Source organism: Solanum stenotomum, chromosome 11 (assembly GCF_019186545.1).
Source record: "Solanum stenotomum isolate F172 chromosome 11, ASM1918654v1, whole genome shotgun sequence".
NCBI lineage: Eukaryota > Viridiplantae > Streptophyta > Magnoliopsida > Solanales > Solanaceae > Solanum > Solanum stenotomum.
The window spans coordinates 15516132-15531181 of record NC_064292.1 but is presented as its reverse complement, the minus strand read 5'-3'; the positions used below and the strand labels follow the sequence as shown (position 1 = coordinate 15531181).

At 31.4% G+C, this 15050-nt stretch overlaps 1 protein-coding gene and 1 pseudogene across 1 annotated transcript; both read left to right on the top strand.

Moving 5' to 3' along the window:
* On the top strand, positions 1-1755 carry LOC125845588 (AAA-ATPase At3g28580-like). The gene has a single exon (XM_049525130.1). The coding sequence runs from the start codon at positions 43-45 to the stop codon at positions 1591-1593; it is 1551 nt and encodes a 516-aa protein (XP_049381087.1). The 5' UTR covers positions 1-42; the 3' UTR covers positions 1594-1755.
* A 10102-nt stretch (positions 1756-11857) lies between these two features.
* Positions 11858-12679, top strand: LOC125845595 (kiwellin-like; annotated as a pseudogene).
* The last annotated feature ends 2371 nt before the right edge of the window (positions 12680-15050 follow it).

Sequence of the window (15050 nt, the reverse complement as noted above, 5' to 3'; positions counted from 1 at the left end):
CAAACATTCACATACACTTTGAATACTCCTAATAACTTCAATATGATGCAAGATGTTTGGACTCAGTTGGGCCCCACCATTGCAGCAATCATGTTCACCTGGACCATGTACCAAAACTATTTTCCACACGAACTTCGTGGTCATATTAGGAAGTATACCGATAAACTTGTGAACTATTTCTATCCTTATATTGACATTACTTTTTATGAACTTGAAACAGAAGGGTGGTTTGAGCGGAGCAAAGCTTACGTAACGATTGAAAGGTACCTTAGCAAGAACTCGAGCACACAAGCTAATCGCCTCAAAGCCAACGCAGCGAAAAATGGTCAATCTGTTGTCCTAACCATGGATGATCATGAGGAGATAACCGATGAATATAAAGGCGTGAAGGTTAAGTGGATTTCGAGCCAAAAACCAGCCAATAGACAAACAATATCTTTGTATAGGGAGGATGAGAAGAGGTATTTCAAGCTCCAGTTTCACAAAAAGAATCGCGACCTTATCACAAATTCATACGTGAAGTATGTGTTGGATGAAGGGAAGGCGATATCCGTGAAAGAACGACAGAGAAAGCTGTACACAAACAATAAGGGAGATGGAGGTGGTTATAGATACAGGGGAGGGAGGATGTGGAGTGGAGTAGTATTTGAGCATCCATCAACATTTGATACTCTAGCCATGGATCCAAAGAAGAAGCAAGAGATTATGGATGATCTCGAAACATTTAGCAAGTCAAAAGACTATTATGCAAAGATTGGCAAGGCGTGGAAGCGTGGTTTTCTTCTTTATGGTCCTCCGGGAACGGGTAAATCTAGCATGATTGCTGCTATGGCTAATTTATTGAAGTATGACATCTATGATCTTGAGCTGACATCGGTTAAGGACAATACCGAGCTAAGAAAATTGCTGATAGACACTACAGGTAAATCTATTATTGTGATTGAAGACATTGATTGTTCCCTTGAGCTTACAGGTCAACGAGAGAAGAAGAAGAAGAAGAAAGAAGATAAAGATAAAAACGAGGAAGATGCTGTCAAGGAGAAGATAAAAAAGGGAGGAGAGGAGAAAGAAAAGCAAAGTGAGGTAACTTTATCTGGACTTTTGAACTTCATTGATGGTCTATGGTCAGCTATTGGCGGTGAAAGGCTTGTCATCTTCACTACCAACTATATGGAGAAGCTTGATCCTGCTCTAATTAGGAGGGGGAGGATGGATAAACATATTGTCCTATCCTACTGTTGCTTTGAATCGTTCAAAGTTCTTGCACATAATTATCTTGACGTTGTTGAACCTCATGTTCACTTTCCTGAGATTCGCCGCTTATTGGAGGAAACTAATACGACTCCTGCTGATATTGCTGAGAATTTGATGCCCAAGTCCTCAAAGGAAAATGCAGACACTTGCTTGGAGAGATTGATTAAAGCTCTTGAAATTGCAAAAGAGGAAGCAAAACTGAAGGCTGAGGAAGAAGAGAAAGCAAAGGCGGCTGAGAAGGATAATGGTGCTACTGAAGAAGTCAAGAATGCTGACGGTGTAAACGAAAAGGATAATGGTGTTAAGGAAAATGGTGATGTTATAAGCAGCAAAGGTTGATTAGTGCTTGGGGGTTTATGTTTTCTACATTTGGCTTGTAATAAGTTTATATTTTATTTCTTAGTGGTGCTTGTACTTACTAAGCTAGTCTAAGTATGATATTTATGCAAGTGGTTTTCATGTAGTTGGTGAAGGTTAATAAGAATTGTTTTTTATGTCAAATTTTAGCACTACAATCGACATTTTGTCTTCCGCCTTCTAACGAGCTACTCAATTACAAAGTGTTGCAGTGCCAACTTCTGTCCATTTGTATGAAATCAAACGATAATGACATGGTAAATTCTATTTGACTCAAGAAGAATGTTATAAATAGGTGCAAGAACAATGCGGGATCGATGGAATCAGCATGAAAAGAAATAAAGCATTTTCGTAGTCATCGGATAGACAGACACAATATTTACTTGAATTAAAGGCATATTCACAAAAGAAATGTTGGGAACCACAATTAAAGAGAAGGGAAGTGAATGTAAAGAAGCTGTACCTATATCATCAAAAAGTCCTAACGTATCGTGCTTCAAAAGTTGTCATGACCATAGATTACAGAACAATAGCTCTTCTTCATTGTTGAGTTTGATCTCATATTCACTGCATGTTTTTACTTTAGCAGAAACAAACAGGTATACAGAAGACCAAAGAAAATCTTGTTTAGTGTAGAAGCTAGATTTTACAAGAGAATTGTGGTGAGATCATGAGAAGCACAAGGGTAGCACAACTCATAAGAAAAAAACAACAAATGCTAAAGCCTTTACCGACATTAGTTAATTTCCACCAGATATAATGTCGCTATAAACTTTAGCAACATTTACAAGGAGTGCTAAAATGTAATTATCACTAGTAATTGTCTCGGCTACTTTTGATAACAATTTTGACAGAGTATCCATTTTGATCCCTGTGAATATATTAATTTCTTAAGTGGAAGAAGGTATAAAGTTTTGATAGCATAAGTTTGAGTATTATTTTGATTACGCTAATCTTGAGGTAGATTTTATATTTTTCCTTATTACAATTACTTATATTGTCAAAGGCATTAGATGACAGAAGTGATTATATTTTATGAATTTTATTGAAATATTTTGAAAGGCACATAGGGTGAGTCATGTTGTACTTTGGTTTATTATACCGTTGATTGAGGGTAAGATGGTGGATTCAAGTCTCATTGTACCAAAAGGGTAAGACATCATGTTAAAGTCCAGATGCACCATGATGAAAAATGTTTGAGGGTTAGACAGTAGATTCAGGTTCTATCGCGTTAAGAGGGTAAAACATCAATTTGAGTTTTGATGTACCATGATGATAAGGCATCACATGTTTTAGTTCTTCCGATATTATATTCTCTAAATCAAATAATTTGTAGAAGATTGGAGGTTCTTAGGATGTTGTCTTAAGTTTTAACGTATGACAATATGAAGACAATAACATTTGGATTAAAGGACAGGCATAAAGCAAGTGTCCTAGATGAGGAAGAGAACTTGTGGTACAGCTTAATTTGCTGCTATGTTGAATTTCTATTGACTTGAAGCAAGACTCTATTCATGCATCAACTAGGTTGAGAATTTATTTTTTTGGTATTGTGTGTGTCGTTAAGTGAAATTTCTTTTTGATGAGTTAGTGTGCCAATGACTACGAATTGTTTTGGCACAAAGTTTAAGAAAGTAATAAAAGCTTTTAAATTTTGTGATTTTAGAATAAAATATATAGAATGTACCAAAATGACATTTTGATCTTATACATGTCATATGAAAAGTTAAAATGAAAGAGTCGCTAAAAAGGTGAAGAGACGCTCTTTTTTAAACGAACTAAAAAGGAAAGTAATACAAATAAACTGAAACGGAAGGAGTAAAATGTGTTCTATTACTCTCTAGGGATGTTGTATTAGGGTGAATTGATTTTGTGTTATTAACATGTGTATATGGTTGTTTTCTGCTCAAATTTGTTACTTTATAAAAAAATTTGTTGTGAACATTGTCTGTGTAATACTTATAACAATAAATTAAAATGTTGTCTATGTGATATTCCACTCATGAATTGACATTGTTTTTGTTATTCTGTTTAAGCTGTTAATCAAATGGTGGTTCTACCGTAACAAGTATCTCTCTTTTTCCTTACTCTAAAAGACGTGTTGAATTGGAAGGAAGATAATAAAAAAAAAATAGGATAAAGGTTGAGGCATAAGATTGGACTTGTTAGTTTTTGTGCAAGAAAACAATATGTTAGTCCCAATTCATTGCCCAAAGATTCTTGTACATGATGACATTTGTTCAATTGTTTAGTCAAGAAAGTAGAGCAATGTATATGCAGTAACCTTTTTTGTTTCTATTAAGATGATTTCGCATGATAATATTTTCCCTGCTATTAAGTTCCAAGAAATTTGGGGGGAAATCAATTTCAAAAATGGATTCAAGAAAAATAGATCATGATTTCTAGTGGATCGCTTCTGCTGATTATTAGTATTATTTTTAATCCAATGGTTCTTGCAGCTTATAAGTATTAATGATAACGATGTCTATAGAAGGTGATGGATCCTAATTGCCACAGATTTTTACTTTATTTCAGTACTGAATATTTTAATTGAAGAATATTGTTGACTACTACTGACCTTTGTCAGAGTAGAGAGAAAATGTANTGTTACTTCATAAAAAAAAATTGTTGTGAACATTGTCTATGTAATACTTATAACAATAAATTAAAATGTTGTCTATGTGATATTCCACTCATGAATTGACATTGTTTTTGTTATTCTGTTTAAGCTGTTAATCAAATGGTGGTTCTACCGTAGCAAGTATCTCTTTTTTTCCTTACTCTAAAAGATGTGTTGAATTGGAAGGAAGATAATAAAAAAAAAAATAGGATAAAGGTTGAGGCATAAGATTGGACTTGTTAGTTTTTGTGCAAGACAACAATATGTTATTCCCAATTCATTTTTGAAATGCCCAAAGATTCTTGTACATGATGACATTTGTTCAATTGCTTAGGCAAGAAAGTAGAGCAATGTATATGCAGTAACCATTTTTGTTTCTATTAAGATGATTTCGCATGATAATATTTTCCCTGCTATTAAGCTCCAAGAAATTTGGGGGGAAATCAATTTCAAAAATGGATTCAAGAAAAATAGATCATGATTTCTTGTCGATCGCTTCTGCTGATTATTATTATTATTTTTAATCCAATGGTTCTTGCAGCTTATAAGTATTAATGATAACGATGTCTATAGAAGGTGATGGATCCTAATTGCCACAGATTTTTACTTAATTTCAGTACTGAATATTTTAATTGAAGAATATTGTTGACTACTACTGACCTTTGTCAGAGTAGAGAGAAAATGTAATAGCACATTTGATTTGATGATATGTAGTATATACATTTGATTTATGGATAGTTTTATGAACTTACTATAATAAAAATTCCAGATCAGGTTATTATTATTTTAGTATGAATCAGTGATTGATTTTATCTAATCTTGATGCAAAATTTAAACATGATTAATATTGTTCAAAGGCATAGATATGAGCTTATTTTTTTCTCACATGTACATGAGAACGTTATTTTCTTACCTGTGTTAGTACAAAGTCATTTTGCTAAATGTAATGGAACTATTTTAAGTTATATTGTTACAGTAAAAAAGTGATCAAAATCAAGTATGTTGGTCCCGTGCTTGGCAAGGGTCATGGCCAATCTAGTATATAAAATATGTGATAAGATGGACATGACTAGTGTACCCAAGAATTTGCTATGAAATATTTCTAGTTAATTACTAATTCTTTTCCTCTGTTTTAATTTATTTGGCTTGATTCAGAGTATGACTGTCAAATTAACTAATGTATGGTGCGAATTCAGATGTAGAATCTTCAATCTTTTTGAAATAAAATTTATATATTTAGAAATTACATATATTAAAAAAAGTATTATAGAGTAAGTCTGTCACGACCCGGATCTACACCCCAGCCGAGACACGGTACTCAGAACCACGAGTGGCCCCAAGCTAACCCTTGACATAACATATCAAAGCATATCATATGAAACTAATGTGGAAGCTGAAACATATACTTAATAAGTCGTAATAAGGAAATCAACAAAACCATGATGACTGAACAACTAATGTCTGAAATATATAAGCCTCTAACATTTAAACCGAAGGAAATAAGTTTATCGGGACAGGGTCCCCAACTACCTCAAAATAAAGACAACATAAGAAAAGAAGTTGATAGTCTAAAACAATGGAGTCCCCAAATGAGGAGGGCTCACCAAGAACTAACTGGGAGTGTTGCAACCTCACTAGCCACGAATCTGAGTGTGAATGCTGGTATCTACATCATGAATAGATGCAGCGCAGAGAAATATATGCGTCAATACGTGGAAAGTACTGAGTAAGTAAGGGAGGACACTAGCATAATCATTTAGAGAATCAAGAACAAGATAGTGAAATAAGATTTTCCAAGATCATATGTATAGTAAAAGTGTTGAAGAGAAAACAATTGAAGTCCATGACCAGGTATCATAAAAATCTCTACATATAGTTGAGTCTTTTTCAATAGTCTTGCATGATCATATACATAAATATTCATTCTTCAAATTAACCATATAGTCCTAAAAACATATCTTACAATTTGCATATTTGGAGAGTTTTTTATAACCGATATACACCATGTGAGCTCATGATGTGCACTAGTTAATCCAGTTGGGAGGGCTTCCTTATACCTTTCCAGAGTATAAGACTATATCATATCTATGTGGATCCACTAATCTAAAACATAATCCTGTGTTGGCGCATAGTTATGGAACTTGAGTTTTCTAAACTCGCATCCTCTTGGTACTAAATAGTCCTTCCAAAATAACATATCTTCATATAATGCTCATAGGTATGAAAATCACTTACATCTTGAATCATATATGAGGCTAAACTCAAAAGTCATATCTTAAAATAACAGGTATTTAGGTTGTAATTCATAACATGCTTGTTTTCATGCTTAAAATACATAAGGGTTTGCATGAACTAAGAATCATGCTAAAAGGTTGCAAAATCACAGTGAAAAAATGAAAAACATAGTTTATTGAAGAAAGAACATAATTTCATAAAAAACCCTAGCTTTACTTCTAATAATCTTGTGAAATTATTGAGAATCAAAACACTTTAAGCATAAGAGTAAAAAAGAATACTCTCATTGAAGCCTTACATACCTTAGAAGGGAATTTTGATGGAGAATGTTGAAAGATGAACCCTAGTCTTGATGTTTCTTGAAGTTCTTGAGCGTAGAATTTTAGGAGTGAAAGAGAGGATTCAATTATAAAAAAAAAAAACTAATTTTCTACGCGTTCATGGCTATTTAGATGACTCGCTGGTGGAGTTTAGGACGAAAATACTCTTAAAAAATAAATAAAAAGAGATGGAAGTCGAAATTTTATTCTAGCAGACAGTGAGGTCCGTATTCACTCTGTAACATGGCGCCATTGCGGAGCTGCTACCAGGCTAGAGCTTCTCTAGTAAATCAGTCATAACTTTTTTATGCAAAACTCGGATTAATGCAAACTTGGCGGCGTTGGAAAAAGTACTCATAAATCTTTAATTTGATAGGTTATGGATCACCTAACTCTTCATATTCTAAGAGATATGGTTGTATGAAGTTGACCCTTATATGGACTTATGCGAAAACTTAGCCGATAAAAATGCTTTGAAGTTGGCTTGGTGTTAGAGGTCCCTTATGACCCTAAATCACTTCCGATACCCTTTATACATTTGGTAAAGAACCTTAAAACACATTATCAAGTTGGAAATCACCCGATTCAAGCTTATATACTTACGACGAACAATTCAGATTTTAAGAATAGAATTGTGAGGTGTTACAAAGTCACACTAGTTAATAATTCAAAATATTTATACAGTATTTGAAAAAATTATGGTCAAACAAATAGTCTTTGTCCAAACAGTAACTAAGACAAACTAATTGAATACCATGTGTAATTTCCAATAAGCAAAGCAATATATATATCCATTCCAATTTCTAAATATAGTTGAATTTTGTGTAACTATATCATCTAAATTATTGAAGACCACATTTTTTACTTAATCTCATATTCTTGATTTATTACTTACGTGTGAGTCTAATTCTTTTTCATTTGTCAAATACGTGAAAATTCTTTTTGAATAATGAATGGCAGTGGAAGACTCGATATCATAATCTTTATTTACTCTTATAAGACTCGATATTATATTATTTATTTACTCTAATATCATATTGAACAATGGAGAGAAATAAGAGTCAAAGCTCGTTTGTATGCAATCAAACAAGAATACAACAATCCTACATTATTCATACAATATATGCCAAATAGTCCAAATATACAATGAGGAAACCATTTAAGATACGCACAAATATAATGTTTCTCATCAATAATATAATGATCTATCTAGATTTATGTTTTTACAAATTAACCAATATTGTCACAAACATATTCTCAACATGATAAGGTTGGCAGCAATTCAGATATTTTTTTGGTTTCCCATCTGGTGTCCGAAGCCTATATTGGAGCCCCGACTAAATTTGGATAGCACACTGCATTTGGGGGTAACGCTCCCAACAGAATTGCAACCAACATGAATTGTGGTGCACTGGTGGGAGTGTTTTACCTTTAACCAAAGGTCTCGGGTTAACACAAGGTAGCCAAACTCTTTAGTGTTAAAAATTCATTTGTATCGGATGTTTATATATAAATAAACTAGGTCAAATGCCTAACAATATGTGACCTTCATAACAAATCAGATAAATATGTTTGAAATCAAACTATGAAAATTGACAATTGAATTTACACAAGACTATTCTAGAATGTGGACTATCACTTTTTAATTTATTTTTTAATTAGAAGAATTAATCAACATAAATAGTCTCCATCAAAATACTTTGAAAGATTTATAACGAAGTATAGGGTCATGTGTTGCTCGTCGGTGATATTTGTAACTTAATAATCCATCACAAATTCGAGTGTGAAAAATATCTTGTGACAAAATAGAATTATTAAGAAACCTTTCACAAATTTCGTCCATATTAATAAATTTTGTTATTAAATTTATTATATTATAAAATCATCGACAAATATAGAATAATTATTCATCAAATTTCATCACAAATCTCTCTATTGTGATTTGTTATTGTGCTAAACCCCGAAAATATCATATACTTTGATTAAAATGGAAAATTTTATCCTCCTTGCTTGGTCATGGGATTATGTTTCTCTCTTTTTATTTATTTAAGGAAAATACTTAAAATGTATATATTCATCCATTACTGAGTCAATAATGAGTATTTTTTTTATTAGTTATATAATAAAATCAGGGGCGGCTCTTGCTTATAAAATTTAAGGCATTGGCCTTAGGCCCCCCGTTTTTGGGGGCCTCAAATTTCTACAAATAAAAAATTATGTATTTTAATTCCATTAAAATAGAAGAAGTCAAGAAAACATTGTTTTGGACTCTTACATTTTTTTCGCTAACACTCACATTATTTATTATTTTTAACTCTTTTTTGCACTTTATTTTTTCAAATCTTTGATAGTTAGAGTAATACACTCTCAAAAATATGAATCAATAGTCGAAAAGTGTTGAACAAAGTAAATTACAAATTCTTTTTTTATTTCTTCGTAAATTTTCATATTAAAGTAGGCATACAAAGTTATCAAACTTTTTGAATCAGATTCTATGATTCTAACTCTTATCTTTAAAGTTTATCAACTTATTACTTATACAATTATGTTCATAATTCATATAATAATTGTCTTAATATAAGGATGTTTTTCAATGTTGAATTGATAAAATCTTACCTAAAATAATAATTGAAAAAAGTATTTGAAAAAATTATTTATATAAAAGATATTTAGTAGTAATTTACATCTAAAAATTTAGAAAAATAAATAAATAAATACAAAGAATGTTTATTTAGATTTTAGGCCTCTAATTAAAATTTTGCTTTAGGCCTCGAATTATGTTGAGCCGCCCCTGAATAAAATCATCAACAAAATACGTGATAATTAGCCGTCATATTCCATTACAAATCTCGCTATTATAATTGTGCTATACCCCTAAAATGCTCGATACTTTAAGATGAGAAAATCAACCCTCCTTACTTGATCCCGGACTTGTCTTTTCCTCTTCTTTTTTTTTTTTGGAGGAAAAAATCTAGAAATATATTTATCCATTAATTGAGTCAATAATGAATAAATGAATTAATTAGCAGCCACTACCTAGGGAAAGAGTAATAGAGATTAGCATCTCTCTCTACGGTCTAATTTTTTTCCCATATTACTCTCCTACTTGTTAATTACTTGAAAAATTAATTAATTAATTAACCAGGAGCAATTTAAAAAGTATAACATGACAGATAAACTATTTTTTTATAACTTTTTCAAGGATTGGGAAGAAAAAATAGGAAGAAAAGTATTCTTAAAGAATTAATTAATCGACTATACAAAAGTTACTCCCTCTGTCTCTAATTACTTGTCCACTTTTGAATTGACACACCTATTAAGAAAACAATTATTGANTAGAGATTAGCATCTCTCTCTACGGTCTAATTTTTTTCCCATATTACTCTCCTACTTGTTAATTACTTGAAAAATTAATTAATTAATTAACCAGGAGCAATTTAAAAAGTATAACATGACAGATAAACTATTTTTTTATAACTTTTTCAAGGATTGGGAAGAAAAAATAGGAAGAAAAGTATTCTTAAAGAATTAATTAATCGACTATACAAAAGTTACTCCCTCTATCCCTAATTACTTATCTACTTTTGAATTGACACACCTATTAAGAAAATAATTATTGACATAGTGAGTTTACCATTTTACCCATACTTATTATGAAGTAGATGAATTAAAAACTTAAGGTTTTCAAGAAGTCTTACCTTTTTCAAAGTAATTAATTGAAGATATAATAGGTAAAAAAAAATTGTTCTTTCTTGATTTGTCAAAATGGACAACTAATTAGGGACAATTAAAAAAGGAAAAGTGGACAAGTAATTAGGGACATAGGGAGTATTAGTTACTAATTACTTTGCTCTCTATATTTATATGGTATAACGACGAGCTCGTAGCCACTAGCTTTTTATGGGTGAAGTTTTGGTCAATGAACTCCTTTTTTTGATATTTTTATTGAAATTTGACGAAATTTAAATTTGTGTATTACATATTTCATTTCTAAAAAATAACGCTTTCAATAAAAAAAAAGGTTCATTTCCAAAAAGATTAAGCACGACCCCTCTAATTAAAGGTGAAGAAAATTCAAACCATTTTACCACGAACATGTATTAATTAGTCCAATCAACTTTCTAGTCCATCTATTAATCCTAATGTCAGAAGCCGTGCATCCATGCAAGTCTTTGCATTGAATAGCCACAAAAGTCTATGTGGGTATTTGAGTTAGTTTGCGCACCTCATTTAATTTTAAGGAATATTTGTCACTTTTTATCAAAATAATTTTTTCCATCAAGATTAAAACAGATAAGAAATTACTTTATGATTCTCAATCTACTTCCTTGACAAAAAATTTACGAGAAATTTGAATTAAATTATTATTCATTGTTTAACCTATCTCGAATTAGTTCATTCCAACTCAAGTAATTAACTTTTATATTAATAAATAACATATTCAAATTGAGGGCAATCCATACATTTGACACTGCACAGCTCTACTAGCCGAAAATTTAGACCCACAATATCATTTCTCCCTATATATATTCTTCCATTTAGACACTTTCCTTCACCCATCAACACTTTGTTACACATATAACCTTCTCAATCATTACAAAAATAGCCACAATGTCCAATCTAGCCTTTCTTTCAATAATTTTCACCATTTTCATCTCTACTTCTAACGCCATTTCCCAATGTAACGGCCCTTGTAAAACTTGGGACGATTGCGACGGTCAATTAATTTGCATAAACGGAAAATGTAACGATGATCCTAACGTTGGAATCAAAACTTGCAAAAGTAGCCCTCCTTCCGTCCCATCTCCAACNTCTCAATCTACTTCCTTAACAAAAAATTTACGAGAAATTTGAATTAAACTATTATTCATTGTTTAACCTATCTCGAATTAGTTCATTCCAACTCAAGTAATTAACTTTTCTATTAATAAATAACATATTCAAATTGAGGGCAATCCATACATTTGACACGTGCACAGCTCTACTAGCCGAAAATTAAGACTCACAATATCATTTCTCCCTATATATATTCATCCATTTAGACACTTTCCTTCACCCATCAACTCTTTGTTACACATATAACCTTCTCAATCATTACAAAAATAGCCACGATGTCCAATCTAGCCTTTCTTTCACTAATTTTCACCATTTTCATCTCTACTTCTAACGCCATTTCCCAATGTAACGGCCCTTGTAAAACTTGGGACGATTGTGACGGTCAATTAATTTGCATAAACGGAAAATGTAACGATGATCCTAACGTTGGAACCAAAACTTGCAAAAGTAGCCCTCCTTCCGTCCCATCTCCAACTCCAACCAATACATGTCATTCGTCTGGCACAGTCAATTGCAATGGTGTACACCCAATATACCGTTGCTCGCCACCGGTCACCTCCTCAACGCCCGCTCAACTTACCTTCAACGACTTCAGTAGAGGAGGTGACGGGGGTGGTCCATCATCATGTGATGGGCAATATCATGACAACAACGAAAGAATAGTGGCATTGTCCACTGGATGGTTCGCAGGACGTTCAAGGTGTGGTTAAATGATACGCATTTGCGCTAATAACGGAAAGACCGTAACAGCTAAAGTGGTGGATGAATGTGATTCTACTATGGGTTGTGATGCAGAACATGCTTTTCAAAGTCCATGTAAAAGCAACATAGTGGATGGTTCCATTGCTGTGTGGAGAGCTTTAGGGTTGGATACAAATTTAGGTATAGTTCCTGTCACTTGGTCCATGGTCTAGGTCAGGACGGAGCAACCGTTATGAATTCGATATAATTTAATAACTTTATAGTTCAAATTATATACTTATTGAATAAACATGTCATCTTACATGTAATAAGATGTACATTGAAGTTCCTTAAAATTAATAAACTACAATATAATTCCTAACTAATATTGTTTATGTGGTGATGTTTGACTCTCTTTTTTAATATCATGTGACGATTTTACTACCCTTTGAATATGCAAAATTACTTCCTCCACTTGATAACTTAAGGAAGCCATCATATCCGTAACTCGACTTGCTTCTTGTGGTTGATGAAAAGATCCTTGTCTGTTAACCATCTATTTAATCTCTTTACTTTGTTTCGATTTGTTTGACTAATTGCTGAGTTTATAAAAAAAAAATCACTTGAAATTTGTGATTTCAAACAAGTCATAAATATCTTAGTGGTTATAAGTAAGCTTATAAAAAATAAAATGAGTAGTTTAAAGTTAAATTAGTGTTAAATATGAAAATGTTATCGTTTGGTGGGGACAAATTTATAAAAAGGAAATAAAATATATATATATGGAATTGATATCAAAGTTGGAGGATTTTATCTTAATTTTTTTATGCTTCTTTACTTAAAGTTTATTTTTTATTTTATCTTCAATTAATTAAAGTTCACTGTTGACATTATTTCTCTCAACTTCTTTATTCTACTAATTTATTTCTTCTTTTACTTTGTCTTATTTTTTTGTGTCTTTAATTAAAATTTATTTTATTTTTAATTTATCAATATTTTCGAAATTTTTTCTTACATTTTAATTAAATAATTTCTCAAAAATAAAGTTATTCTTCCAAAAAAGATTTTGCCTCAAATTTTGTTTTGTTTTTGAAGTTTTTTTTTTTAATTTCAAAAGACTGGATTTTTTTGAAATAAATATAAAAAATGACCATATTTAATTCCTATTATTATCAATGCTATTAATTTCTTTTACTTCCTTCCATTAATTTCATTATTAATGTTATTTATATTATTTCCTCAAATCACTTATTTTTCTTTTTTTGTTCTTTATATTTTCTTATTTGTTTATTCCTAGGAACTAATTGTTATAACTTCGTAAAAACTGCAAAAAAAAATTACATAATTTATTTGTCTTTTTGAATTTTTAAATTGTTTCTTTTGCTAGAAGGAACTAATTGTTATAACTTTTTTTGTTTGATTACACATATGTCGCTATTATTATTATTATTGTTATTGATCAATACTTCTGTCCATCATATTTTTTTTGTTTATGTGAAAATACGGACAGAGTAGTGAGTTTGGTCAATCAAGAAACTTTGATCTCTACAAATTTTATTAAATAAATACACATAACTAATTTAGAATTCAATAATGTAAAAGATAAAAACTCAAAATTCATCAAATTCAAATTTTAACTTTACCTCTCCGAAGCAGAAAGGGATTAGTAAAGTGATAAATTTTCATCAACAATATTTTATATTTTATAATATAAAAAAATTCTTAAAAGAACTATAGTAGTAAAAATAAGTTTTATTTTTTTAATTAATAACAAATTTATAAAACGATAATTCATTACGCACGAAGCGCGGACAAGTTCACTAGTACTAAGTTAACTTGAAAAGTAACATAAGAAATCTACAATAATTAATTAAATTTTGACTTAATTAATTTTAAAGTAATAAGATATTATAGTGTAAATATATGTAAATTGGACTGAAAAATACTCGTTTTTTTAACCAAAATTTGGTTGAGCAACTTCAAGTTTAAATCAAACTTACATTAGTTCACATATTTAGATTAATATGTTTGAAATTGTCATGACCCAGACCGTCGTGATTAGCACCCACGCTAATTCTCCAGTGAGAGAACCATTACTACAACCCAAACTAACAAATTTTATGAAAACTAAGGCATTTAAAGATACGGAAGCAAGTTTAAATGACAATAAAAATGGAGTCCCATAAATTCCAAGGTTTCATAAACAACTAACCAAACTAATGCGGAAGAACAACCCCTAGAACTAAAAGTCATTGCAGAAAAACTCTACTAACGACAAGTCTAAGAACAAGGGGTACAACCCCGAAACTAAACAAACATCTTAAACAAATAGTCTGAGTTCGAAAAGAGTGGACTTAAACAAGAAAGATCCATGGCAGACCGAAAGAACTAGCTCACCCTTGATTCTGGTCACGCTCAATAGTCACCTAGCTGAGGTCTATCAATAGCCACCTGAAGGTGCCCTGTACTCAACAAAGAACAAGCAAGTGTAGTATCAGTACACAACCACAGTGTACTGGTAGGATCACACGGCTATCCCAATAAGTGAAACACATGCAAGTAACCACAACATTATAAAACAGGCTTATACCGAACATATACCATATTATTCATCTTTTCAGGATCAATGTAGCATCCAACATTTTCAATAATACACATTGATTAACAATTTAGAGCAACATAGAGTCTTCCAATATCAATAATCATTAGATATGGACGTAATCATCACAAGTAGATACACAACACAA

Bases quoted from the DNA above. Each gene is read 5' to 3' on its own strand.
- LOC125845588 (XM_049525130.1), top strand. From the start codon at position 43: ATGATGCAAGATGTTTGGACTCAGTTGGGCCCCACCATTGCAGCAATC.